The sequence below is a fragment of the Oryctolagus cuniculus genome, chromosome 5 (assembly GCF_964237555.1).
Source record: "Oryctolagus cuniculus chromosome 5, mOryCun1.1, whole genome shotgun sequence".
Lineage (NCBI taxonomy): Eukaryota > Metazoa > Chordata > Mammalia > Lagomorpha > Leporidae > Oryctolagus > Oryctolagus cuniculus.
The window spans coordinates 43,824,940-43,851,591 of NC_091436.1; the positions used below are offsets into that span (position 1 = coordinate 43,824,940).

Here is a 26,652-nt window from a genome sequence, read left to right on the forward strand (position 1 = left end):
GAGCTCATTTTTTATTTATACTTCTATGATTAGGTGTTTTAAAGGGAGGAAGAATGGGTTGTGGGTTAGGAATCAATGAAAGAAGTGAAATGTTGTAAAAGGTTGGTCAGTGCAAGTGTGACTAGGCCGGCTGGGAGATTTTGTCATCCCATAGTGACTGGGAGATGGGCCCTGTCCCTCCTCATGATTATATTGCAAAGGAATGGCTTTCTTGTCCTTGAGAGAGAGAACTTCTGAGTACAGGGGATGCAGATACATGGTTGTAAGCCCATTTTAGTAATTACTCTTTTAAGAGAAGGGAAAGGGCGTATCTTGATGATAGGGTTGGCTAGAACAAACATTATAAATTCACCTGACAGTGCAGTGGGGTTTGCTGGGGCATCCCAGGGACCGGAACATATGCTGTGAGAAGCATTGTTAAAATTTCATCAGCTGAGTACGGAGGTGTGGACAGTGTTTTTGTGTGCCAAGTGTTCTGCAGTTCTCAAGTCTCGGCTCACATATTTCTTCCACAATGAGATCAACCCTGATAGTCCTTGTACCCTATCCTCTCACCCTCATCCCTAGTAGTATCTCTTTACCTTGGTCTATTTTTTCCATTGCATGCATTACCTTGTACATGTTTAAATGTAAATAATTAATGTTATGTAGTAATATGTATTATATATTGTATATACAACAAATTTAGTTTACTGTAGTTTTTCTTCTTTTTTTCCTCTCTCTCTTTTTTTTTTTTTGACAGGCAGAGTGGACAGTGAGAGAGAGAGACAGAGAGAAAGGTCTTCCTTTGCCGTTGGTTCACCCTCCAATGGCCGCCGCGGCTGGCGCGCTGCCGCCGGCACACCGCGCTGATCCGATGGCAGGAGCCAGGAGCCAGGTGCTTTCCTGGTCTCCCATGGGGTGCAGGGCCCAAGCACCTGGGCCATCCTCCACTGCACTCCCTGGCCACAGGAGAGGGCTGGCCTGGAAGAGGGACAACCAGGACAGAATCCGGCGCCCGGACCGGGACTAGAACCTGGTGTGCTGGCGCTGCTAGGCGGAGGATTAGCCTAGTGAGCCGCGGCACCGGCCTGTAGTTTTTTTTTTTTTTATTGTCATCTTCTTCACCCCCGAGGAATGGAGTATCAACAGGAATTTTTATTTTTGTGTCTGTTTTTTGCATTGATGTGTCCCCATGATCTATATATGGAAACTGAGATTCAGAGAATAGTCGAGAACAACTCCAAGGTTATTAGTCTAAAAACTGCAAGGCTGAAGCTGACACTTCCCATATGAGGAACTCTGTGGGAAGAGCAGGTTTGCAGGGAGCAAGTGGCTAAGGAAAATCAGGCATTAGGTTCTGGGTATGTTAATGTGAAATACTATTTTAATCTGTGTAGGCTAAGTTTGCTGCATTCTAAAAATATTAATGCCTTAAAGCAAAAAGGTTTATTTCTTACTCTCATTTGTGTCCATCATCAGTCAGCTCTGGCTTTGTGGACTTATCTCAAGACCTAGACAGAAGAAACAGCCTCTGTCTGGGGTGTTTCTGGTATCAGGACAGAGGGAGGAAAGAACACAATGGAGTCCCATGATGGATCTTAAGGCTTCTTCTCAGAAGTGACGCACTCATGTCACTGACTTTGCAAAGCAAGTCACATGGCCTACCTGATATCAACAGAACAGGGTAAATGCAGTCCTATCCCTGGGAAAGACAACAGATATTGTGAACAATAATACAATGTACTATAGATCCCTGTTTGACCTAAGCAGCAGTGTCATTGGTGATCAGACATATGAGCTTAAAGTTTAAGGGAGAAGTCTATGCTGAAGATTTCAATCTTCGATTCTTCAGCATGCAGAACATTCGCCTTCATGAAATTAGAAGAGATCTCCAAAAGAGTAAGTACAAGTAGAAAAAAGGCCCAAGGACTGAGCTTACAGCACTCTAGCATTTTGAAATCAGAGAAATGAGAGATGGTCAGGTATGACTGAGGAAAGTATACTGTCAGACAAGAGGAGAACCAGGAGTGGTGCCCTGGAGGCAAAGCAGTGTGTTTCCAGTTAGAGGCAGTGCTCATCTATGTCAAAGCTGCTGTCAGGATGAAAAAGGAGAAACTGGGACAGACATCATTGGAAAAGCTGGTAAAATAGTTTTAGTGGTGGAGTTGGAGAGAAAGCCTGATTCCAGTTGGGTTTATGAGAGATTGAAAGTAAAGAAATTTAAGGCAGCGGATATAAACAGACTGAACACATTATTCGCAGGAAAAAAAAAGCAAAGGTACACAAAGGAAATCAGAGACCATAAGCTACACTGATGAAGACCAAAAGTAGAGATGATGGAATGACAGCAGAGTGACTGTCACCAGTGCAAGGTAAGTATCATGTAAGTTCACCTACTTAGGTGTCTCCCTTCCTATTAACCCAAGAAAGCTTATGTTATACTCACCATCTTTCCAACTCTAACTTTATTACATTTCAGATTCTTATACCCACGCTTCCATTTCCATGCTTTGTATTCTGACATGTTGATTTGCCTATTCATGCACTGTTAAACTGTTCTATTGTTGTGTGCTGTTTGCATCCTATACCTGGGACAGATGTTTCCTACATGAGGCAGTAGCTCCCCATAGCATTCCATCTAGAATGCAGGTTCTCTGTGGGTGGGACATGGCCTTTTTTACTATAACATCCAGCCTAGCTGCCTCAAAATGGGCAATGGAAAAATCATGTGAATGAATGAAGGAAAGGATTTATTTAAAAAAAAAAAAAAGATTTATTGATTTATTTGGAAGGCAGAGTTATAGAGAGGCAGAGAGAGAGAGAGAGAGCTTTGATCTGCTGGTTCGCTCCCCAGATGGCTGCAACAGCCAGAGTTGTGCCGATTCGAAGCCAGGAGCCTGGATCTTCTTCTGGGTCTCTGAAGGGAAGGATTTTTTTTTTTTTTTTTGACAGGCAGAGTTAGACAGTGAGGAGAGAGAGAGACAAAGGTCTTCCTTTCCCATTGGTTCACCCCCCAAATGGCCACTACAGCCGGTGCACTGTGGCCGGTGTGCTGCGCCGATCCGAAGCCAGGAGCCAGGTGCTTCCTCCTGGTCTCCCATGCAGGTGCAGGGCTCAAGGACCTGGGGCATCCTCCATTGCCTTCCCGGGCCTCAGCAGAGAGCTGGACTGGAAGAGGAGCAACCGGGACTAGAACCCAGGGTGCCAGCACCACAGGTGGAGAATTAGCCAAGTGAGCCGCGGCACCAGCCAGGGAAGGATTTTACACAAAGGAAATGGAAGCTGAAATTCCATTTTCTCAATGGCAGCACTGGTGGTGTAGCTGCTGCTATTGTTCTTTCAAGCTCAACTTTTCTTATTCATTCTCATTTCTCTCCCTGACGCTAAGTGAGTAATGTTCTTTTTCTCACTGCTTCAGGTACCAGGTAATAGCAGGTTTCTGGATGGAGCTGTTTCTGGCAAGCTGCTGTGAAGCTAAGAGGCTGCCTTGGACCAAGTACAAAACCCAATTGACAACCAAATCCTTTCTTTTATTTTGTTTTTAAAGATTTATTTATTTATTTGAAAGAGTTACAGAGAAGGAAAGGCAGAGGTAGAGAGAGATCTTCTAGCTACTGGTAGACTCCGCACAAATGGCCACCATGGCCAGGGCTGAGCCAGGCAGAAGCCAGGAGCCAGGGATTTCATCCAGGTCTCCCATATAGGTACAGGGTCCCAAGCACTTGGGCCATCCTCTGCTGCTTTCCCAGGCAGAACAGCAGGGAGCAGGATCAGAAGTGGAGCAACTGGGTGCCCATATGGGATGCTGGCACTGCAAGCAGCAGCTTTACCTGCTACTGTACAGAGCCGGCCCCCAAATCCTTTCTTAAGAGCACTCCCCAGGGAATTACCCTCAGCAGGAAACTGCCAGCTGGGTGGTAACTTCAGTAAGGAAGGGAGCAGTGAAGCTTTCCAGTATAAGGTATTAACACATAAAGATAATTGAAACAACTGGCCACCATTTCAAGGGGAAAAAATGCATCATGTTTTAACACCCAGATATACTACTGATGAAATATTTATGTCAGTGTAACAAAAAAATGAAGCCAGATTTTTTAAAAATGTAGGTGAAAATTTTGTCTTGGGGTAGAAAGCAAAAGACATAAGTGCCTAAGATGAATTCTATAAAATAAATTACTGATGGATATAAAATAAACATTTTGAACAATATCCATAAATGTCAAAAGCTGCATTGAAAATCAAAGGGAAATGGAAGGGGGGGGAGAGTAAGACTATTTCCAGTGTTCAGGAGAAATAGGATTAGTAATCCTAACATAGGAAGAGTTTTCAACCAAACAACCAGAAAGAGAAAAAAGCTGCCATAGGAAAATAAGCAGCTGGGGCCAGCTCTGTGGCACAGCAGGTTAAGCCACCTGCTGCGGTGCCTGCATCTCATGTGAGTGCCAGCTGCTCCACTTCTAATCTAGCTCTATTTCAGTTCTGATTCATATCCAGTCCCAGCTTCTCCACTTCTGATAATGTGCCCAGGAAAGCTGCAGAGGATGGCCCAAGTGCTTGGGCCCCTGTACCCACGTGGGAGACCTGGATGAAGCTCTTTTCTCAGCCTGGCCTAGGCCTGGTCATGTGGCCATTTGGGGAATTAACCAGGGGATAAAAAAATCTCTCTTTCCATCCCTCACTGTGACTCTGGTTTTCAAATAAATATTAAAAAAAAAAAAGAAAAGTAAGCAGCTTATATGAAAGTTATTCAGTAAAAGAAAAAGTACAGTCAAAACATATATGGAAAATATACCCAACCTTAGTAGAAACCCAGAGATGTTCAAGTTAAATAATGAAAAACATTTTTCACTATCAGATTTGCAAAAATTCCTTACCATTCAGTATTGTCATTGTGTAAATAAACAAACATTGTCATACACAGTTGAAATTATGCCTTCTACATTCCTAAAGATAAGTGGAAAAGTTTCAGGAGTGAGAAAGGGAGAAGAACACTTACAGGAAGTACAAGCTTTATGAAAGCTAGAAGACTGGAAATGAGGGGCATCTTGGGAGTCTTGACACTTCCTGTGTAACTGTCATGAACAGGGAAAACGGATGTAATGAAAAAAATCGAAGTAATCAGAAGAGAACAGACTCCTTCCAAACTGATGACTCATATATTTGGCCTTTCTGACTGTTATGAAAGATAAACAGTCTGTGCTCACATCAAAGCTAATTCCTTCAGTCACGCTAAATCCCATCTTCTCCTGCCCACTCAAGGACATCATTCCAGAAATTCCCCTTTTAACATCCTGTGTCATCGATTTTATTCTCTTTACTGAAATCGTTACAATCCACCTACAAACATGCTATCATTTCTCCCACATTAAAAATTAATAAATGTTTTAATATGGAGAAAAATAAAATAAAATGAAAACTTTTTTATACCGACTTTCCCAATCAGGACCCGATAGCATTTGTTACTCTACAATTTCTTTCCTCCAGTTCTCTCCTAATCCTACTCTTCCTCAAAGCTTTCACTGCACTCAAAGTGCTGTTGGAGATGGTAAGTGGCCACGTTGCCAAATTCAAGGTTTATTTCCAGTCCTTTTCCTCTCTGACATATCAGCAGCATCTGGCACATTTTACTAGTCTGCCTCTATTATGCACCTTTTCCATGTGCTTCCAGGTCACTCTGTTCTTGGTTTTCTGCACTCCTCCTAAACTTTTCCTCTGCTCTCTTTTTATCTCCCCTCTCAGTTCTTAGTGCCCAAATGTCCCAGTCCTCAATCCCTGGTCTTGCCTGTCTACAATTACTTCCATGATTTTGTCCAATCTCCATGCTCCATCTTGATGCCCTGACTCCCACATTTCTAACTCTGCTCATAATTCTCTCCAAGTAAAAATCCAACTGCATACTTGATGTGTTCACTCAGAGGCCCATAGACTGAACTGCTAATCTCTACAAACATTTTATTCATAGACTTCTGATTTTGTCTGATGGCAACCTAACTCTTGTAGCTGTAGATTCTGTCATTTTTTTGTCCAAAACCTCCATCCCTGTCTGCAGAGAAGTTAAAGAATTTATGCAGTGCCATCCCATTAGTGACAGCAAAACTGCAAACTCAAGCACTCTAACATGAACCTGTGTACTTTTTTTTTTTTTTTTTTTTTTTTTTTTTTTACAGGCAGCGTTAGACAGAGAGAGAGAGACAGAGAGAAAGGTCTTCCTTTTTCTGTTGGTTCACCCCACAAGAGGCCGCTATGGCCGGCACACTACGCTGATCCAAAGCCAGGAGCCAGGTGCTTCCTCCTGGTCTCCCATGCGGGTGCAGGGCCCAAGGACCTGGGCCATCTTCCACTGCCCTCCCAGGCCACAGCAGAGAGCTGGACTGAAAGAGGAGCAACCAGGACAGAATCATGCGCCCCAACCAGGACTAGAACCTGGGGTGCCGGCACCGCAGGCAGAGGATTAGCCTAGTGAGACATGGCACTGGCCAGGAACCTGTGTTCTTAACTACCATACTATGACACATGTCTAAGTAAAAGAAGTTAGAAGATAGTATGATATTCCATGTTTGTTAAATATGCATATGGATTTGGAAGACAGTGACGGAAAGGATCCATTAACACTGGTCTCTGGATGGATAAACTAGGGCTTGATGCCTCCTTTTTGTTGTTTTATAGATGATCTCATTCTATAAATTTTTGAGTTATTCTGCCATGATATCAGAAGACACAGGACATTTGCTGATAGTGTCATCTTTCTTTCCATCCTACAGTGAGGATGTGGAAAGTATGTTAGTGAGTTTGTTCAAATCTGATCAAATACCATGTTCACAATAAGGAACTCCTTTCTCATATCCTATATGGAGGTTTCCTGGACATGAATACAGAGACCTCCCCTGGATTATATTTAGTGGATAAGGATAATTTTTTTTTTGCTATTTTAGCAGTGTTGCAAAAATATTAGATGTTTTCAAAGGTTAAAAAAAGTAAATGATTTCTCCCTTCTTTAAGAAAAACAAAAATGAAATAAGGCTAACATGGCTGTGTGGGGTACTGTTGGTCTCCATCTGTTGGATTGAGGGTGAAAGGTGAAAGGTCTGGGCAAAGGAAGGCGAGGAGGAGCACTTACGTAGGGGAAAGGAGAGAAATTTCCAGTTTCTGGTCATTAATTTGCTCAACTTACAGCTCCCTTGGAACAAACATTGGCAGGTGGCCCAAAATCTAGACTTGTGGCTCTTTGAGCATTGCTAAGGGACTTTAAGAGAAGTCTTGATCTGTTGTTCTTAAGCAGAAACTGTAAATCATTTGTAATGAAGAGAAAGATGGAAGAAAAACACCACTCCTCCTTATGACAACTTCCTCATCTCTGTTATTGCCCTGATGAATTATTTTACTCACTTGTCTGAAAAGTAGGACACTTCTGCTGTTTTAAGTTTATTTATTTGAGATACAGACAAAGTGTAAGGCCACCACAAAACACACCAAACACCAGAGCTGAAGGAAAGGTTTATTGTCGGGTGGAGGAAACCTGACAGGCTGGGGTAAAGGGAGAGAGGGTGGAAAGAGAGGGGGGTCGAGAGAGAGAAGTCAAGAGCGCATGTGCAGGAAGCAGGTCCTGTTATAGCCTTGCAGAAGGTAGGGAAGTGGGAGCAGCAAATCCTGTTAGGGTAGAGGTGGAGCTGATGCTTTTGGTTGGGACGTTTGGTGACTTGACTTCTAGCAAGCCAGGCTGGGCTTAGAACTGAAGCTTACTGTGTAAGATGGGTCTGGGGGCCAGAGCCTAAGATGGCACCCAGGTCTTAAGGTGATGCCACAGATAAGACATTTTCTAACACAAAGAGATCCCATCCACTCTTTTATTCCTCAAATGCCCACAATAGCTGGGGCTGGGATGGGAGCAGGGAACTAGGCTTCTCACATGGGTAGTAGGGACCCAATTATTGAGCCATCACAGCTGTCTCCCCAGGTCTGTATTAGCAAGAAGCTGGAGTGATGAGTCAGGTGAGCTACAAACTCAGGCATTCTGATAGAGGACCCAGAGTCCTAAACTCTAAGCTAAACCTTCACCCCAACACTTCTGCTTTTTGACACAATGCTTTCTTAAAAGCCATTTCCTCATATAAAGCATAGAATGTAATTTTTTTTAAAAGAACAAAGCATACCTACATCTTGCATTTCTGATAAGGAATTCAGCATTAACAAAAGTTGCTGTGACGAACAGTAATTCTAATGTACATTTAGAATTTTATAACTTTCTAATGCACTTCATATAAATCTATTTGATTCTCATGAAATCTCAGAGATGATGTTATTATCTCTATTTTAGAAATGGAGAAGATGGGACAAGGAAGATGACTTGGTCAGTCCAGAATTTTTAATTTTTTTTTTTTTTTAGGATTTATTTTAAAAAAAAGGGGAGGGAGGGAGGGAGGGAGAGAGAGAGAGAGAGAGAGAGAAAGGTACATCTCTCTCCCATCTGCTGGTTCACTCTCCAAATGGCTGCAATGGCCAGGGCTGGGCCAGCCTGAAACTAGGAGCCAAGGGCTTCATTCTGGTCTCTTACAGGATGACAGGGTCCAAAACAGTTGAGCCAACTTCTGCAGCTTTCCCGTCCATTAGCAGGGAGCTGAATTGGAAGCAGAGCAGCCGGGACCTGAACCAGCACCCGTACAGGATGCCAGCATTGCAGGAGGCGGCTTTACATACTGTGCCACAACACTGGCCCTATCCAGGATAATTTACTTGGTGTATAAGAGAGGGGTCTGTCTCACAAGTGTTCTAGTAGCATCAGAGTCACTTTCTCCCCTAAAGCAAAAGGAAACAGCTAGGAGGTCAATCAGCAACCGACATCTTAATGTTGGTTTCCTTTCAAATTCGCTTGTAATTATTTTCTTATAATCTCAAGGCTAGTCCTGCTCATCTGCACCACCCATCCTTGTTCTTATTAGTTATGTTCAAAGCAATAGTTTCTTTTTACTCATACCCAAACTGTCCCAGGCTGCTTTTCCCACCACGTTGACCTCCTTTGACAGTTTCCGCTGTAAAAACCACAATGTCATTATAAGCCCTCTACACCCTCAACCTCCTCACAGAGCCCTCTTTTCTTGGACTTCACTGAAACCTGGCATCATTTCCCTTGAGCCTTGACAAGCAAAAGCTGCTTGTTCCTCCCACGGCCAACATGCTGAGAGGTTTGGAAGCAGTGCTGGCATTCTGCTTACTTCTAGCTGCCACGTTCAGGTGGTTCCACTCCTACCCACTCCCCGCCTTTTGCCTTCTGAGTCTCATGCTAGAGCAAGCAGCGCAGTCACCACCATCTGCCGGCTTCTAGATCATTGCCCTAACTCACAGAAAGCTTCAGCACTTGGCTCACAAATACTGCCGAACTCCTGCTGGCCATTACCTCAGACTGCTTCAGCATCTGTGACTCATGGCTTCTCCAAAAAGAGTCCAGAGCCTTTTGTCTCTATTCCTCCTTAACACAATTCAAGCCTGTTGCATAATACTAACTTGATGTTTACCCAGATTTTATGAAAACATTGCACTTCAAAATGTCTTCACACCTCTGCAAGCAGCTGTCCCAGGGCCTTTGGTACTCCCCTGGCTTCCTAGTAATTTCTAGTCTTGGTGTTTCAGCTCTTTCATCTACCTTCCCATCTTCATTTCCTTCTCTGCTCAGTGAACCCCAGATGCTCATCAACTCCCTGCATAGCTTCTGGGCACCCACAGCATTTTCCCTTTATACTTCCTGTGGATGGCTTTAAGAGTCAGACTGCCTCAAGTTGAAATCCATTTTTATATTTAGTAGCAATTCCTCCTTGAACAGGTTATTTAATTTTTCAGGGTTTCCATTTCCTCATTTGGAAAATAATAATAGTAGCACCTATTTTATGACTATCAAAAGCTATTACAAAGACTGAAATCAGGGCCCGGCACTGTGGCATAGCAGGTAAAGCCACCACCTGCAGTGTCAGCATCCCACATGGGCGCCAATTAGTGTCCCGGCTGCTCCACATCTAATCCAGCTCTCTGCTATGGCCTGGGAAAGCAGTAGAATATGGCCCAAATCCTTTGGCCACTGAACCTGTGTGGGAGACCTGGAAGAAGCTCCTGGCTCCTGACTTCAGATTGGTGCAGTTCCAGCTGTTGCGGCCAACTGGGAGAGTGAAGCAGCAGATGGAAGACACTTTTTCTCTCCCTCCCTCCCTCCCTTCCTCCCTCTGTCTCTCTGCCTTTCAAATAAATAAATAAATAAAATCTTAGAAAAGACTCAGATTGTACATGTAAAGTACTTAGCATAGCAGCTAGAACAGAAGTGCTCAATAAATGGTTATTATTACAACAGAACTACTTAATGCTACTTCTTTTAAAAATTATATAAACAAATTAATAAGTGCAAATACATAACCACATCTGCAAAACAAAACACGAACTGTCAAAAATTCTTCTTTTTCGCTCTCTCTAGCTACAGTGGGCTTAAGGAAGACTCTTGAGAAAATATATTTGTGGGCCCTGAGACTCTCTTATCTCATGTAAACTGTCATCCTCATGAGAAGCACAGGTCTATAGGATTAATAGGCTGACTAATTTCTATGATTCTTAAGGCAAGAACAGCGGGGGGTCATGTGACCTCTCAAGAAGACAGGCCAAAAAGCAAACAGAAGACATGAAGAGACAGCGCACAAAAATATGAATGGCTAAAAAAGCAGATTAGAATGCTCTTCCTTATTAGTAATCATAGAAATGCAAACCGCAGTAAGATAGCATCACACACACTTGAGATTGGCAAAACTAACAAAATCAGATGTTGAGCAGGATACTCTGAGGGACATGTGAATTGTGTAGTCACTATGTGAACCACTGTGGTACTGTCTTTCAAAGCCAAACATTCATTCATACACTCCAAAAAGCAAAAACCAAAAACTGAAAGCAAAACTCACAGGAGAATGGGTAAGTAGTGGTGGAGTGGTATATTCATACAAATGAATAGTAAACACACACAGATACACACAAATAAAGTATAACTACAGTAATAACATAAATGAATCTTAGAAACCATAGTGAAGGAAAAGGAAAAGAGTGGCTCTCTAAAAAGTAAATTAAAAGCCGGCGCCGCGGCTCACTAGGCTAATCCTCCGCCTAGCGGCGCCGGCACACCGGGTTCTAGTCCCGGTTGGGGCACCGGATTCTGTCCCGGTTGCCCCTCTTCCAGGCCAGCCCTCTGCTGTGGCCAGGGAGTGCAGTGGAGGATGGCCCAGGTGCTTGGGCCCTGCACCCCATGGGAGACCAGGAAAAGCACCTGGCTCCTGGCTCCTGCCATCGGATCAGCGCGGTGCGCCGGCCGCAGCGCGCCAGCCGCGGCGGCCATTGGAGGGTGAATCAACGGCAAAAGGAAGACCTTTCTCTCTGTCTCTCTCTCTCTCTCTCACTGTCCACTCTGCCTGTCAAAAAATAATAAAAAAAAAAAAAGTAAATTAATACAGTACTGTGTAAAGGCACTTTGCGCATATTAATCCATTTAATTCTCATATCATCTATGAGAGGTAGGAACTATTGATCTTATTTTATAGTTAAGGAAACTGAGAGCATCTAAGTAACCTGTGCAAAGAAGCAGAGACGTTAGGATCTAGCTAATTTTTTTAAAAAGAAAGATTGATTTATTTATTTGAAAGGCAGAGTTACAAAGAAGCATAGGCAGAGAGAGAGAGGTTGTCTATCCTCTGGTTCACTCCCCAGATGGCCCCAGTGGCCAGAGAGAGCTGAGAAGATGTGAAGCCAGGAGCCAGGAGCTTCTTCCAGGTCTCCCATATAAGTTCAGGGGCTCAAGGACCTGGGCCATCTTGTACTGCTTTCCCAGGCCATAGCAGAGAGCTGGATCAGAAGTAGAGCAGCTGGGACAAGAACTGGTGCTCATATGGGATGCCAACACTGCAGACAGTGGCTTTACCCACTATTCCACAGTGCAAGCCCCTCTAGCTAATATTTATTACATGTGTCAGCAGTACCAGACACTGTCCTACTTTGCATTGATTGATTTATGAAAAATGATCTTTATAAACTGTCCTCCTTAATTGCTTTGCCTCATATTCCTTCCTACCTAAATCACCACTATGAGTTAGAATGGGAGAATCCAAGTAATCACATGCCTTGCTATCTTCTTTAAATTCCATCACCTAAGTGCAACATAAGTAGACAGTTTGTGATTCATTTAAATAATCTTTTGAACTTTCTTTTTAGATTTTATTTATTTGAGAGATAGAGTTACAGACACAGAGAGGGAGAGACAGAGAAAGGTCTTCCATCCGCTGGTTCATTCCCCAAATGGCTGCAATGGCCAGAGCTGAGCCGGTCTGAAGCCAGGATTCAGGAGCTTCTTCCAGGGCTCCTATGTGGGTACTAGCGCCAAAGCACTTGAGCTGTCTTCTACTGCTTTCCCAGACCACAGCAGAGAGCTGGATCAGAAGAGGAGCAGCCAGGACACGAACCAGTGCCCATATGGGATGTCAGTGCCACTGGCAGGGCTTGGCTTACTATGCCACAGCACCGGCACCTTGAACCATTTTCTTTCTTTTTTTTTTTCTTCTTTTTTTGATAGGCAGAGTGGACAGTGAGAGAGAGACAGAGAGAAAGGTCTTCCTTTTCCATTGGTTCACCCCCCGAAATGGCCACTATGGCCAGCACACTGCAGCCGGCGCACTGTGCTGATCTGAAGCCAGGAGCCAGGTGCTTCCTCCTGGTCTCCTATGTGGGTGCAGGACCTAAGTACCTGGGCCATCCTCCACTGCACTCCCGGGCCACAGCAGAGAGCTGGACTAGAAGAGGAGCAACCGGGACAGAATCTGGCGCCCCAACCGGGACCAGAACCCGGGGCGCCAGCGCTGCAGGCGGAGGATCAGCCAAGTGAGCCGTGGCGCCGGCCTCTTTTTTTTTCTTTAAATTTTGTTTAAGTTATACAAGTTTCATGTATTTCATATATACAGACTTAGGAACATAGTGATACTTGCCCCACCACAGCACCCAAGTCCCAACCCTTATTCCTCTTCCTACATTCCCGCTCATAATTTTTATAAAGATCTATTTTCATTTTACTTAATGATTGTATAGTTAACCCTACACTAAGTAAAAGAGTTCAACAAATAGTATGAAGAAAAAAAAAACACTGTCCCTCAACAGAAGAGACAAGAGCTATAAAAAAATCATCAGATCTCAAAATGTCCACTTCACTCCTAAACATTACATTTTAGGTACTCTATTAGTTACCTTGGATCAGGGAAAACATATGCTATCTGTTCGTTGGGACTGGCTTATTTCATTAAATATAATGGTTTTCATTTGTGTCCATCTTGTTGTAAAAGTCAGGATATACCCAGAGGCATCACAAAACCTGATTCCAAGACATACTACAGGGCAGTTATAATCAAAACAGCTTGGTAATGGCACAAGAACAGACATGTAGACCAATGAAACAATAGAAACTCCAGAAATCAATACATACATCTACAACCAACTAATCTTTGACAAAGGAGTAAATCAATCCATGGGGCAAGGACAGTCTCTTCAACAAATAGTGCTAAGGCAACTGGATCTCCACATTCAGAAGTATGAAACTAGACCCATACCTACACCTTACACAAAAATGCACTCAAAATGGATCAAAGACCCAAATCTATGACCTGATAACATCAAATCTTCAGAGAACTTTGGAGAAACTCTGCAAGACATTGGCATAGACAAAGACTTCTTGGAAAAGAACCCAGATGTACAGGCAATCAAAGCCAAAATTGACAAATGGGATTATATCAAGCTGAAAAGCTTCCACACTGCAAAAGAAACACTTAGCAAAGTGAAAAGGCAAGTGACAGAATGAGAGAAGATTTTTGCAAACCATGCAACTGATAAAGGGTTAACATCCAGAATCTATAAAGAGCTCAAGAAATTCAACAACAAAACAAACAACCCAGTCAAGAAATGAGCAAAGGACTTGAGCAGGTATTTTTCAAGAGAGGAAATTCAAATGGCCAACAGACACTTGAAAAAATGCTCAGGATCACCAGCCATCAGGGAAATGCAAATCAAAACCACAATGAGGTTTCATCTCACTCTGGTTAGAATGGCTTTCACACAGAAATCAACAAACAACAAATGGTGGTGAGAATGTGGGGAAAAAGGTACCCTAATCCACTGTTGGTGGGAATGTAAACTTGGTGCAGCCACTTTGAAGATAGTATGGAGATATTTCAGAAATCTGAATATAGACTTACTATATGATTCAGCTATCCCACTCCTGGGAGTTTACGCAAACCAAAAGAAATCAGTATATGAAAGAGCTATCTGTTCATTGCAGCACAATTCACAATAGCTATGATATGGAACAAACCCAGAAGTCTGTCAACTGTTGACTGGATAAAGAAATTATGGTACGTATGCACTATGGAGTACTACTCAGCTATAAAAAAATAAAATGAAATCCTGTCTTTTGCAATAAGATGAACTATTTTCAAGCATCACATTTGGAAATTCAGAATGTGACTCACTGTCAAGGCCCTAGAATTTCCTTTCATTCTATATTTTTTTTCAGAGTGCTAATAACTAAGAGATTGAAAATGAAGGAATTATCCTCTAAGAGGTAACCATCCCCCGCAAATGTCTTCTCCAGCCTTCTTTCTCTTAAGTCCCTAAAATCCAAAGAGGAGAACCTAGCAGCTGCAGAGGAGATCATTCCTTCCTGCATCACCATGAGCCATCTCTCAAGACTGATGCCCATAAATCTGAGATGATTCAGCATTATGTAGGGGACAGGACAGGAGAGCTAGGATTTCCAAACTTGTGCTTTAGTTTCAGCTTTGTCATTTAGCTGAGAAATGTTGGACAAATCCATTAACAACTTCGGGGTTCAGTGCTAAGCTTGACAAGCTTTTATTGAATGCCTCTTAGGGGCAGTATACTCTGCCAGACCCTGAGGATATAAAGGTGAGTAGGACTTAGGTAGTCATACAGTTGCTCCTAACCAGTCAGGAGCTTGCTTTCTAGAGTGGAGGACAGTTGGTCTTGGTGCCTGAGATGGTTAAGCAGAGTGAGGGTACTGGCTGGGGGAGATAGTATAAGGATTGGAAAATACTAAGGCTGTATTATGGTTAAAGGTCAGTTCTGAGGTCCCTCATACATTTCTGTGATTTTGAACAAATTCTCTAAATCTCCTGGAGAATTCTCCCCTCTATAACAGAGATAATAATTGTATTGTCTTCATTTTGAGGATTTGCAGGGCCCCAAGGATTTGGGCCATTTTCTACTGCTTTCCCAGGCCATAGCAGAGATCTGGATCGGCTTTACCTGCTACGCCACAGCACCGGTCCCTATCCCTATTATTAATACACAAATTGATCCTCAGCAAGGCACTGTGAAAGGCTCAGTAGATCCAGATAGAAGTCTGTCAAACTTGCTTAGCTCTAGCTTACCCACTTGAAGATGTTACTCAAGGTGAACATTCAGCTCTTGCCCTAGGACCCTTCCTAAAGGTGCTGGTATGTATTAGAAGGAAATTAGAGGCCGATGCAAAGTGAATTTGATGTTGAGGAAGTTGTTTTTAATTATGCTGAGGTAAGAGGGAGTGTAACAGCATACACTAAATGAGAGGGTGCATTACTAGATTAGGTGAAAGAAAGTATTAATATATAATTTTGGGAGGTGGTTATATGAGAAGTGAAAATAATGCAGAATAAATGTCACAATCTAAAACAATTATGGTTTAGAGGTTATAATGGAAATGATTGGAAAGTTTGAGGACAATTACCTGATAATATTTTTTAAAACCCTTGTGTGTAAAAAATCTATTTTAAAACTATAAACAGAGGGGTGGGCATTATGGTATAGGAGGCTAAGCTTCTGCCTTCAGCACTGGCATCCCACATGGATTCTGGTTTGTGTCCCAGCTGCCCCTCTTCAAACCCAGCTCTCTGCTATGGACTGGGAAAGCAGTAGAAGATGACCCAAGTCCTTGGGCTCCTGCACCCATGTGGGAGACCAGAAGAAGCTCCCGGCTCCTGGCTTCAGATCAGCTCAGGTCCAGCCATGGCAGCCATCTGAAGAGTGAACTATCGGATGGCGACAGAACTATCTGTCTGTCTCTCCCTCTCTGTCTGTAACTCTACCTCTCAAATAAATGAATAAAATCTTTAATATATATATATTTAAACAGAAAAATATGTATAATATATATATGACAAAGGGCTAATTTTGTGAATATACAAAGAATACTTTAAAATTGGTAAAAATAAGATGACTAACTCAATAGAAAAATGAACAAAATGGGCTGGCACTGTGGCATTGTGGGTTAGGCCACTGCGTACAGCACTAGCATCCCGATATAGGTGCCAATTTGATTTTTGGCTGCTCTACTTCCAATCCAGCTCCCTACTCATGTGCCTGAGAAGGCAGTGGAAAATTTCCCATGTGCTTGGGCCCCTGCATCCATGTGGGAGACTTGCAGGATGCTTCTGGCTCTTGGCTTCAGCATGGCCCAGCTCTGGCAGTTTGTAGCAATTTGTGGATTGAACTATAAGATGGAATCTCTCTCTCTCTCTCTCTCTCTCTCTCTCTCTCTCTGTCTCTCCCTCTCTGTAACTCTTTCAAGTAAAATAGATAATATTTTTTTAAAAATACACAAAGTACATGGACAAACTATTCAGAAAAAAGACATAAATGAGTAATACATGTAGAAAGTTGTTCAACCTCATCCATGATTAAAGAATAAACATTGAAATAACATACCCTTCGAGCAAAGAATAAAAAAAGATTAGCTAGCCTGTATAGGTCAGGGTGTGAAAAAACTGATGTGCTCATACATAGTTGATGTAAACTAGTATAACTTTTTTATTAATTTTTTAAAATTTGTGTGAGGGTTGGAGTATGTGGAGACATGACTGAGCCAAGCCAAAGCTAGGAGCCAGGAACATAATGCTGATCTCCCACACTGGTGGCAGGAACCCAACTACTTCAGACATCACTTGTTACCTCCCAAGGTCTACATTAGCAGGAAGCTAGAGTCAGGAACCAGAATCAGCTATCAAACCCAGGTACTCTGATGGGGGATGTGGGTTCCTTGACCACTAGGCTAAAAACACTCTTCCTTAGTATAATGTTTGAAGTGGAGTAATTCATAGTATCTTTTTAAAAGCATATACACTGATGCATTGATAAAAAGTGTCCTACAAATATAGAATAGATAAACACACAAAATTCTAGCTATAAGATTGTTCATTATGAATTGGTTGTAGGGACTGGTGCTGCGGTGCAGCAGGTTAAAGCCATATCCTGCACCCATGTGGGAAATCTAGAAGCTCCAGACTTCTGGCTTCAGCCTGGCCCAGCTCTAGTCGTTGTGGGAGTGAACCAGGGGCTATAAGCTCTCTCGCCCGCTCTCTCCCTCTCTCTCTCTTCTCTATCTGCCTCTCCTCTCTCTCTGTAACTCTTTCAAATAAATCTTTAAAAAATTGGTTGTGATAGACCAAAAAAAGTGTTAAAAGTTTGTTAATGAAGAACTGTTTAAACAATGACAGATGTTTATAATAAAGATTGATCTAAAACTATATATGTTGATATAAAATGTTTAAGGTATATTGTTAAAAAGGCAAACTAAGGCTACTGCTTGTGACACTCATATTCCATATTAGAGTGTCTTGGATTTCCAATCCAGCTCCCTGAGAATGTTCCTAGGAAGCAGCCAATGATGGTACAAGTCCTTGAGTTCCTGCCACTCACCCAGGAAACCCCAGTGGAGTCCCAGACTCCTGGCTATGGCCTGCTCTAGTCTCAACAGTTGTGCCCATTTGGGAAGTGAACCAGTGGAAAGGTTTCTCTCTCTCCCCATGTGTGTGTGTGTGTGTGTGTGTCTCACTCTGCCTTTCAAATAAATAAATAACAAGGCTAATTGAATAGTATGCATAATATGTGTCTGTTTATATGAAGAAGATATAAATAAGCTTGTACATGCACAGAAATGCTGTAGAAGGAAACAAGGAATTTTTTTTATCTATTACCTCTGAGAATATAGGGACAGAAACATTGGTATTTTACTGGGTTTTCTTCTGTATTGTTTGATAAATTTAGTATGAATGTTACTTTCACAGCTCAAAAAGAAGAAAACAGAAGTGAGTGTTGTGGCATAGAGTTAAGCTACTGTAGGACACCCACATCTCAGATCAGAGTGCCTGAAATTAAGTCCTGCCTTCAATTCTTTTTTTTTTTTTTTAAAGATCTATCCATTTTACTTGAAAGAGTTACACAGAGAGAGGAGAGGCAGAGAGAGAGAGGGAGAGGTCTTCCACCTGATGGTTCACTCCCCAATTTTTTTTTATTATTATTTATTTGACAAATATAGTTAGACAGTGAGAGGGAGAGACAGAGAGAAAGGTCCTCCTTCCATTGGTTCACCCCCAAATGGCTACCACGGCCAGAGCTGCACCGATCCAAAGTCAGGAGCCAGGAGCCTCCCCCGGGTCTCCCACACGAGTGCAGGGGCCCAAGGACTTGGGCCATCCTCCACTGCCCTCCCAGGCCATAGCAGAGAGCTGGACTGGAAGTGGAGCAGCCGGGACTCGAACCATGGCCCATATGGGATGCATGCCGGCATTGCAGGCAGCAGCTTTGCCTGCTATACCACAGCACTGGCCCCCTGCCTTCACTTCTGATCCAACTTCTTGCTAATATGCCTTGGGGGCAGCAGATGATGGCCCAAGTACTTAGGTTCATTGCCACATACGTAGGAGACCTGAATGAAATTCCTGGCTCCTGGTTTCTGCCTTGCCCAGCCCTGGCTGTTGTGGGCATTTGGGGGAATGCACCAGAAAATGGAAGATCTTTGTTTTCTCTCTCTGCCTTTCTCTTTCTCTCTCTCGTCACTCTGCTTTTCATACATTAACAAAAATGTTTTAGAAAATTAAGTAGAACAGATAAAAAAACTACTAAGAGGGATACTGTATTAAGTTGTTCATTAACAGTCAGGGCTATGCTGATCAAGCCACCGTTTCCCATAGTGTCCACCTCACTCCAACAGGTTTCCCTCTTGGTGTTCAGTCAGTCGTCACCGATCAGGGAGAACATATGGTATTTGTCCCTTTGGGACTGGCTTATTTCACTCAGCATGATGTGTTCCAGATTCCTCCATTTTGTTGCAAATGACTGGATTTCGTTGTTTCTTACTGCGGTATAGTATTCTAAAGAGTACATATCCCATAATTTCTTTATCCAATCTATCGTTGATGGGCATTTAGGTTGGTTCCAGGTCTTAGCTATTGTGAATTGAGCTGCAATAAACATTAGGGTGCAGACCTCTTTTTTGTTTGCCAATTTAAATTCCTTTGGGTAAATTCCAAAGAGTGGGATGGCTGGGTCGAACGGTAGGGTTATCTTCAGGTTTCTGAGGAATCTCCAGACTGACTTCCATAGTGGCTTGACCAGTTTGCATTCCCACCAAGAGTGGGTTAGTGTCCCTTTTTCCCCACATCCTCGCCAGCATCTGTTGTTGGTAGATTTCTGCATGTGAGCCATTCTAACCGGGGTGAGAAAATTAAAAAAGAAAACCATTGAAATATGTAAAGAGCATGAGTCATTACACTGTCTGCATCTAGTTTTCAAATTGAAATGTTACTAACTTAAAATATGAACTTTCCTGTAATCTATTTTTCATTAGATAGTTTCTCCACTGAAAGGAGGAATTCCTCTATTATTTTATATATGTAACACTTGTTAGTACTTCCTATATGTAAGGCACTATTTTGAGTGCTTTAATAACTATATAGTCTTGGAGTGGCTATAATTATACTATTAAAGATAAGGAAAATGAAACACATAGGCATTACATAGTCAAAGTCACACAGCTAGTAAGCTCTAGAGCTGACATTAAAACCCAGGATATCTATTGTTAGTGAATCCATACATTAACCCCTGTGCCTTGCCACCTCTTGAAGTCTTTAGAAGTTTTGAATTCATCTGGTTTGCATCCCAGCTGCTCCACTTCAGATGCAGATCGCTGCTAATAAGTCTTGGAAAGTGGTGGGGCCCATGCCACCCATTTGGGAGACCCAGATGAAGTTCCTGCCTCCCGGCTTTGGCCTAGCACAGCCCTAGCCATTGTAGCCATTTGGGGAGTGAATCAGCAATGGAAGATCTCTCCCTCTTTCTCTCTCTGTAATTCTGCCTTTCAAAAAAATAAATATTTTATGAAAAAAAAAAGTTTTGAGCTCTACCCAAGTCATCTAACCATATCACCAGAACTTCTAAAAGGGACCCATGCTATAAGCCCCCAACACTCACCTGGGACACTTCCAGATCAAACCTATCCACTTTTCTGGCCCTTTGGAGGATCTAATAGGGAAACAAGATGCTACAAGGGAACAAGACTTGGTCTTGTTGGGTAGGAAGTAATAACTCTCAAGATTGACATGATGTTTCCTATATTTGTAGGAAGATCGTTTTTGTTAACTGGAGTCTTTGAAGATGGAAGCATGGGATCTGATCTCAAGCACAGGAGAGTGAGGTAAAGCCCAGGAGGACTACTGTGGAGACTGAAGGCTGAACTGGCTCAGTTCCAGTGTTTATAAAATGATGTCATGGCGAGGATGATTTTGGCTGTAGAAGCACACGAAGACATGCCTTATCATCTAAGCTTGTTGACTGTGAATGTGTATCCTGTGGGTGTTTCTTGTTCAGCATTTTTCCAAAGGGTCATGTCAAGTTAGTTCAGGTTTACTTTTTTTTTTGTTTGTTTCATTTTGATTTTTTTACATACTTTCTTTTTTTAAAATTTATTTATTTATGGGGTCGGCACCATGGCACAGTAGGTTAATCCTCTGCCCGAGGTGCTGGCATCCCATATGGGCGCCGGTTCTGGTCCGGCTGCTCCTCTTCCAATCCAGCTCTCTGCTATGGCCTGGGAAAGCAGTTGAAGATGGCCCAAGTCCTTGGGCCCCTGCATCCACATTGGAGACTGGGAAGAAGCACCTGGCTCCTGGCTTCAGATCGGTGCAGCTCCAGCTGTTGCAGCTAACTGGAGAGTGAACCAACGGACGGAAGACCTTTCTCTCTGTCTCTCCCTCTCACTCTCTGTAACTCTACCTCTCAAATCAGTAAATTTAAAAAATTAATTTTCCCCCAAAAGAAACGTTTTATTTAAGGAATACAGACTTCATGCATTTCATAAGTACAACTTTAGGAATATAGTGATTCTTCCCATCATACCCCCTCCCACTCTCCTACCCCTCCTCCTCCTCCCTCTCCCATTCCCAGTCCCATTCTCCACTAAGATCTATTTTTGATTAATTTTATACACCAGACCAACTCTATACTAAAGAGTTCAACAATGTGCATGGTAAAAAACAAACAAACAAAAAATAAACTGTTCCTCAACAGTTGAGACAAGGGCTAATCAAAGTCATTGCAACTTGAATTTCACTTAATTAACCTTAAAGAAGCACCCAAGAATGATACATCTTTTGGGAACACTTAGACATAGTTATAATACAACTCTTTGAGAACAGAAGTCCTGCACAGGAAGTTAGTGCACAGTGACTCTTGTTACTTTAGCAATTAAAACTTTTATGTATAACGTTAGTGATCACCTGAGGCTCTTGACATGAGCTGCCTAGGCTATGGAAACCTTTCAAATCCACAGATTCTGTCAGCATTTAGACAAGGCCATAAACAAAGTGGAATTTCTCTCCTCCTTTCAGAGAAAAATACCTCTTTCTTTGATGACCACTTCTTTCCGTTGTGGTCTCACCCACCGAGATCCTTCGCGTAGGACATTTTTTGCCTCAGTGTCTTGGCTTTCCATGCCTGAAATGCTCCTGTGGGCTTTTCATTCAGGTTTACTTTCCATAATGCTACAGTGGAGGGTTTAGTCAAATTGTGGTCCTTTGGTGATGGCACTAAGGCAATCTAATTGTCTCCCTCCCACGAATTTTGGCTGCCTTTCATTCTAACAGGTTGATATTGAAAACTTTCTCCACATGCAGGTAATTTCTCTGGGTGTATATGTGGCAATCTTCCCACCCTCTATGGCAATCTGGGAAAGGAAGAGTGGCCATCGAATAGCACTGTGGGAGGCATTCTCTCTCTCTCTCTCTTTTTTTTTTTTTTTTAAGATTTTTTTATTTATTTCAAAGAGTTAGATAGAGAGAGGTAGAGCCAGAGAGACAGGGAGATAAGTTTTCCATCCACTGGTTCACTCCCCAAATAACCACAATGGCCAGAGATGAGCTGATCTGAAGTCAGGAGGCAAGAGCTTCTTCCATGTCTCCCATGCAAGTGCAGGGGCCCAAGCACTGTGGGCCATCTTCTACTGCTTTCCTAGGCCATAGCAGAGAGCTTTATGGGAAGTAGAATAGCCAGAACTTGAACCTGCACCCATATGGGATGCCGGCATTGCAGGCTGGGACTTAAAACCACTGCGCCACAGTACTGGCCCCAGGAGGCATTCTTAAGGGTCCCATTACTAACTCTATGTAAATAATGTGTTCATTTTTTCTTTCCTGTGGCCCTTATCATGAATTGTGGATAGGTGTCTGTTAAGGATATGGTGTGCTTCCAAGGAGGCAGTAGCACATCCAGTATAAGAACAAAATATGTGCTATGGCCACATCAGGAAAACCTTATGTGAGACAGCCCTGGGCACTAGGAGAGGTTTCATTACCCTTGGTTAGAGAGAGGGATCAGTAATCCCATAGGGACTCAATTTTTCATTATGGAAACAGTCTACAGAATGCAGTTCTCTGGTTGCTTTGTAAGCCGACTACCTTAAGACTAGGAGACATGCTAAAATCTCAGGTGGTGCCAGACTGTGTAGAAATATATAATGAATGATAAGAGAAAGATGCAGATCCTTGGAACTGAAGGTTATGTTTCAGTGAGAAAGCATAGTCTGATGATAATAAAATTTGGTAGTAACATCTTGATCTAAAGCTGTGCTGCTTAATATGGTAAGCCACTGGTCAAATATGGCTATGTTAAATGAATTAAAAGTGAATGAAATAGAAAATTTAGCTCCCTTAACACCAAGGCACATTTTAAGTGTTGGACATTAGTGTGATAGCTGGTTGCTATCACAAAGGACGAGGATGGTGGAACATCACCACCATCAGAGTGTTCCACTGCACAGTGCTGATCTAAAAGATAAAAGGTTGCCAAACTATCCTATAAAAAAACACCATTTTGATGGCTTGATTGGTCCTACCAGGGAGACCCTGTATAATTTTTATTCTGAACCACTAGTGAGTTGAAACAGAAGGTAAGGTAAAGGAGTAAGACCTTAAGACTTAAGACTTAAAGACTTTGGTGTGAGTTGTGAAGTTTAACTTTCTCACTAAAGACAGCTTCTGGGAGGGGATCACTGTGAATAAAGATCATAGGCTAGGACGTGGGAATAGGCCAGGGGCTTCCCCTAGATGAGAAAGAGTGTGATCTGATTAGGCAGAAGGAAGTGGTCAAAGGCACTTCTGAGACTTGCACAAGGAGTGAGTATGGCTCTTTTATCTAGAGTTTTTGACATTTCTGTTGGCTTCTGACCACTTTTACTTTTCTCTGATTAAATTAGTAAAAATAGGTTAAGTGTCCTAAAAAGAACATAAATCTGAGAACCCCTTTCTGGCTTGAGAGGTCCTCAATGCCTTCAAAAGGAGAGCAAATCTTTTATTACTTCTGTTTCATGTGTGTCTAAAACTGTAAACGGAATTAAGGAAAGGGAAGTTAAATTAAGGGCAGCATACTTCTCATACTAGTTCTGGGTGTCCCTGGTGGCTTTCAGAATGGGGATATACCTAAATCATTTTCAATAGAGCCTGAAGAAACATTTGGTTGCCTCCTCCTGCCTAAGTCCTGTGATAGGGACTTATGAACTTAAAGATTTAGAAGCAATGAAAATTGCTTGGTGTCTTCATCTTTAGGAGTTAGGTGACAGGATGCCAAAGAAAACTTAGCCAGTGGGAAAGTGTCCCTCCCTCAAGGAAATGAGGAAGCAGGTTGAGACAGATGTTAAAAGGAGGAAGTCATTATTCACAGAACAGCCAGGAGGATTTAGAGCAGAGAGACTGGTAGACAGAGCAAGACTTGTCTGGAGTAACTACAACAAAGCAATTTCCATGAACTGATGAGAGAAGAGGCGGGGATGCTACAGGGAATGAAGAGAGAGTTTCCAGGGTGGCAATGAAAACACTAGTGCTGCACCTTGTTTAGTCTCAGCTATTTCATCACCATCTCACAAAAGCAAACACTCTAGTACCCAATTAAATGCCTGATGAATAAATCCTTGGGAAAGAAAATCACACTGAGTGCATAAATTCCTTTATTGAAAATATTGGGATAGCACTGCATTACATATAGTCAATAGCCATCAAGGAAGGATCACACATTTCTGACTGGACAATACTGTTTTAAATAGAGAACATAGCATCTGGATATGCTCTCACAAGTATAGTATCATGGACTAAACTAGGTAAGAGTAAACTATATGCAAAATGACCATTTTGTTTATTAATAGCATATGGTTGCAAATGGTAAATATGATCAACATGAAACATTCCTGGTATCTCACACCAACACATTATTTAACAAGCAGATTAAAGTTAAACTGCCAATAATGTTGTTAATCAAGCGTTCTCAATAGGAGAACTTGGGTGAAAAATATGCCTGGACTACAGATTTAACATGTTATAGCATTCATTTAAACTTGCATGGAATGGAAAGGGAGTATAATAGTTGTTGATCTGACAAGTGGTCACTGGAAAGTTTGTTCCCTTACAAATAGTCTAAAATAGGAGAAAAATCTAAATTAAATACTCTAAGAGCTTTTTTTAAATGCAGATGCATAAGTACTACTTGTTATCAATTTGTCCTTTCAAAGATCAGTGAGGAAATAATTTACGACAGTCCAGTTTTCAACTTTGGCTATTATTTGTAATTTTTTTTTTCATCAGCAGTCTTTGGCTTTCATAGAAGTTTAACAATCAATAATATTGGTTAAATTTTTAACAAGGCTTTATTATACTTATAATAAAAGATTTTTATGATGTGAAAATGGGTTGGTATTTTAGAAAGGGGTTTTCTTTTTTATTTCAATTCTGCTAAAGAATTCCAAATTTCTTTACATTGCTTTTTCTCAAATAAAAAATCTAGAAACCAAGATAGTTGGTCCAACTTGACAGTTTTCATTTGATTTTCAAAAATGCAGAAATTAAAGCACCCAACCCCCTTTAAAATAGAGGCCTGCTCATGAATGTAAACACTTAGGGAAAGCTGTGCAAAAAACACTATGAAAATAAAGTTTTTGCTATTAACACACATGATTTTATAAGAAGTAAAACTTTTTTTTTTTCCAAAGGGGTGTCTGTCCTAAGTCTAGATTCATAAAGGTATCCATTTCTATAAATATCAACTTATAACTGTGAAAAGTGGTACATTCTTTTTTACACAAATATGTTCACGGTTGAAAAACTAAAAACGTACCTTTATAATGGCTAAATAAAAAGCTGTTCTATAATATGACAAATCAATGAACATTGGTAATGAGCTTTTAAAAATTCAGTATTATATACTCACATATGTATATATACATACACATATGCTACTGATGGCCTATCACCCTAAACAATCAGGGCAAAAAAAATTCAATATAAAACTATATAAATCAAACAGATTTGTTCCCCAAAACATAGCACAAAATGTATATATTTCTTTATTTCAATATTTGACACATTAAAAGAAAAAAAACTGCCAACACATTGTAGACAATGAACTAGAAATAATAAATAAAACACTTTTTAAAAAAAAACTATTCCCTTTAAGTGCTGTGTACTTTCAATTTTTCTGAATGAGACAAACCTTTCCCACGGCAAACAATAGCTGTACATTTGGTAATGAAAATTATGTTGATAAATACACAAGGCATGTATATATTTCCACAGTATCTTTTTTTTTTCACAGTTACCAAAAATAAAAATTGCATTAACTCATATATCTATAAACACTCTGATTCCTCACTGCATGGATTTGAAGCAAGTGGAAGTACAAAGTCTTTCAACAGTCTGGACTTCAAATTTCCTTCTTCAGCGCCTGCCTTCCACACATACCTTTCGGAATCTTTCTGCAAGGTGATCATGCTCTGAGATGACGGCAGAAAGAAAGCAATATGGTGGGATGGGGCAGACTGGCCTGGGACTTTGTTTTCCAGCCAACGTTAGGAGGGCCAAGGGAACCCAGTCTTTTCAATGTTGTGTTTTAAGGTGGTCTGAATTTCACTCGAATGTCCATACCTCCAGGTCCTGAACTATGAAGTCTTCCTTTTTGGAAAGAATGTCATTATTGAAAGTGCTGCAAGAGTTGCTTCGTCCATGGTACAAATCAGCATCTAGCCACAAACCAAACCGTCCCCTGAAAATATGAAAAAAAAAAAAAAGAAAGATGAAAATACTTCTCATATGTGGAGCACTTAATGCCCTCCCTTGCCCTAGCTTCTTTCTTTTATGCCACAGACAAAACTCTAACATGCTTGTAAAATACAGGGTATATTTCCTATATTTCCTTGAAACTACATGTCTTTTCTAAAAGATAAGTGGTAATAGTTGCTCATTTAGGCATATAAATAAATGATTTTACCTGTGACTCTGTGTCATGTGCTAGGTCACTTTGATTGTG

General features: G+C 41.6%; 1 protein-coding gene and 1 long non-coding RNA gene across 11 annotated transcripts in view; one reads left to right on the forward strand and one right to left on the reverse strand.

Moving 5' to 3' along the window:
• Positions 1-747: 747 nt before the first annotated feature.
• LOC103349883 (uncharacterized) lies at positions 748-26,619 on the forward strand. Its single transcript, XR_011388535.1, has 3 exons — positions 748-2,354; positions 20,431-20,503; positions 25,942-26,619. It is a non-coding gene; the product is annotated as an uncharacterized lncRNA (long non-coding RNA).
• NCOA7 (nuclear receptor coactivator 7) overlaps positions 24,287-26,652 on the reverse strand; it is a 160,685-nt gene continuing 158,319 nt past the window's right edge. For all 10 annotated transcript variants that reach the window (XM_070073629.1, XM_008263471.4, XM_008263473.4 and 7 more), the window contains one exon: positions 24,287-26,388. In XM_070073629.1, coding sequence (XP_069929730.1) covers positions 26,253-26,388 — 136 coding nt within the window. In that variant the 3' untranslated portion in view covers positions 24,287-26,252. The remainder of the gene's footprint in view (positions 26,389-26,652) is intronic.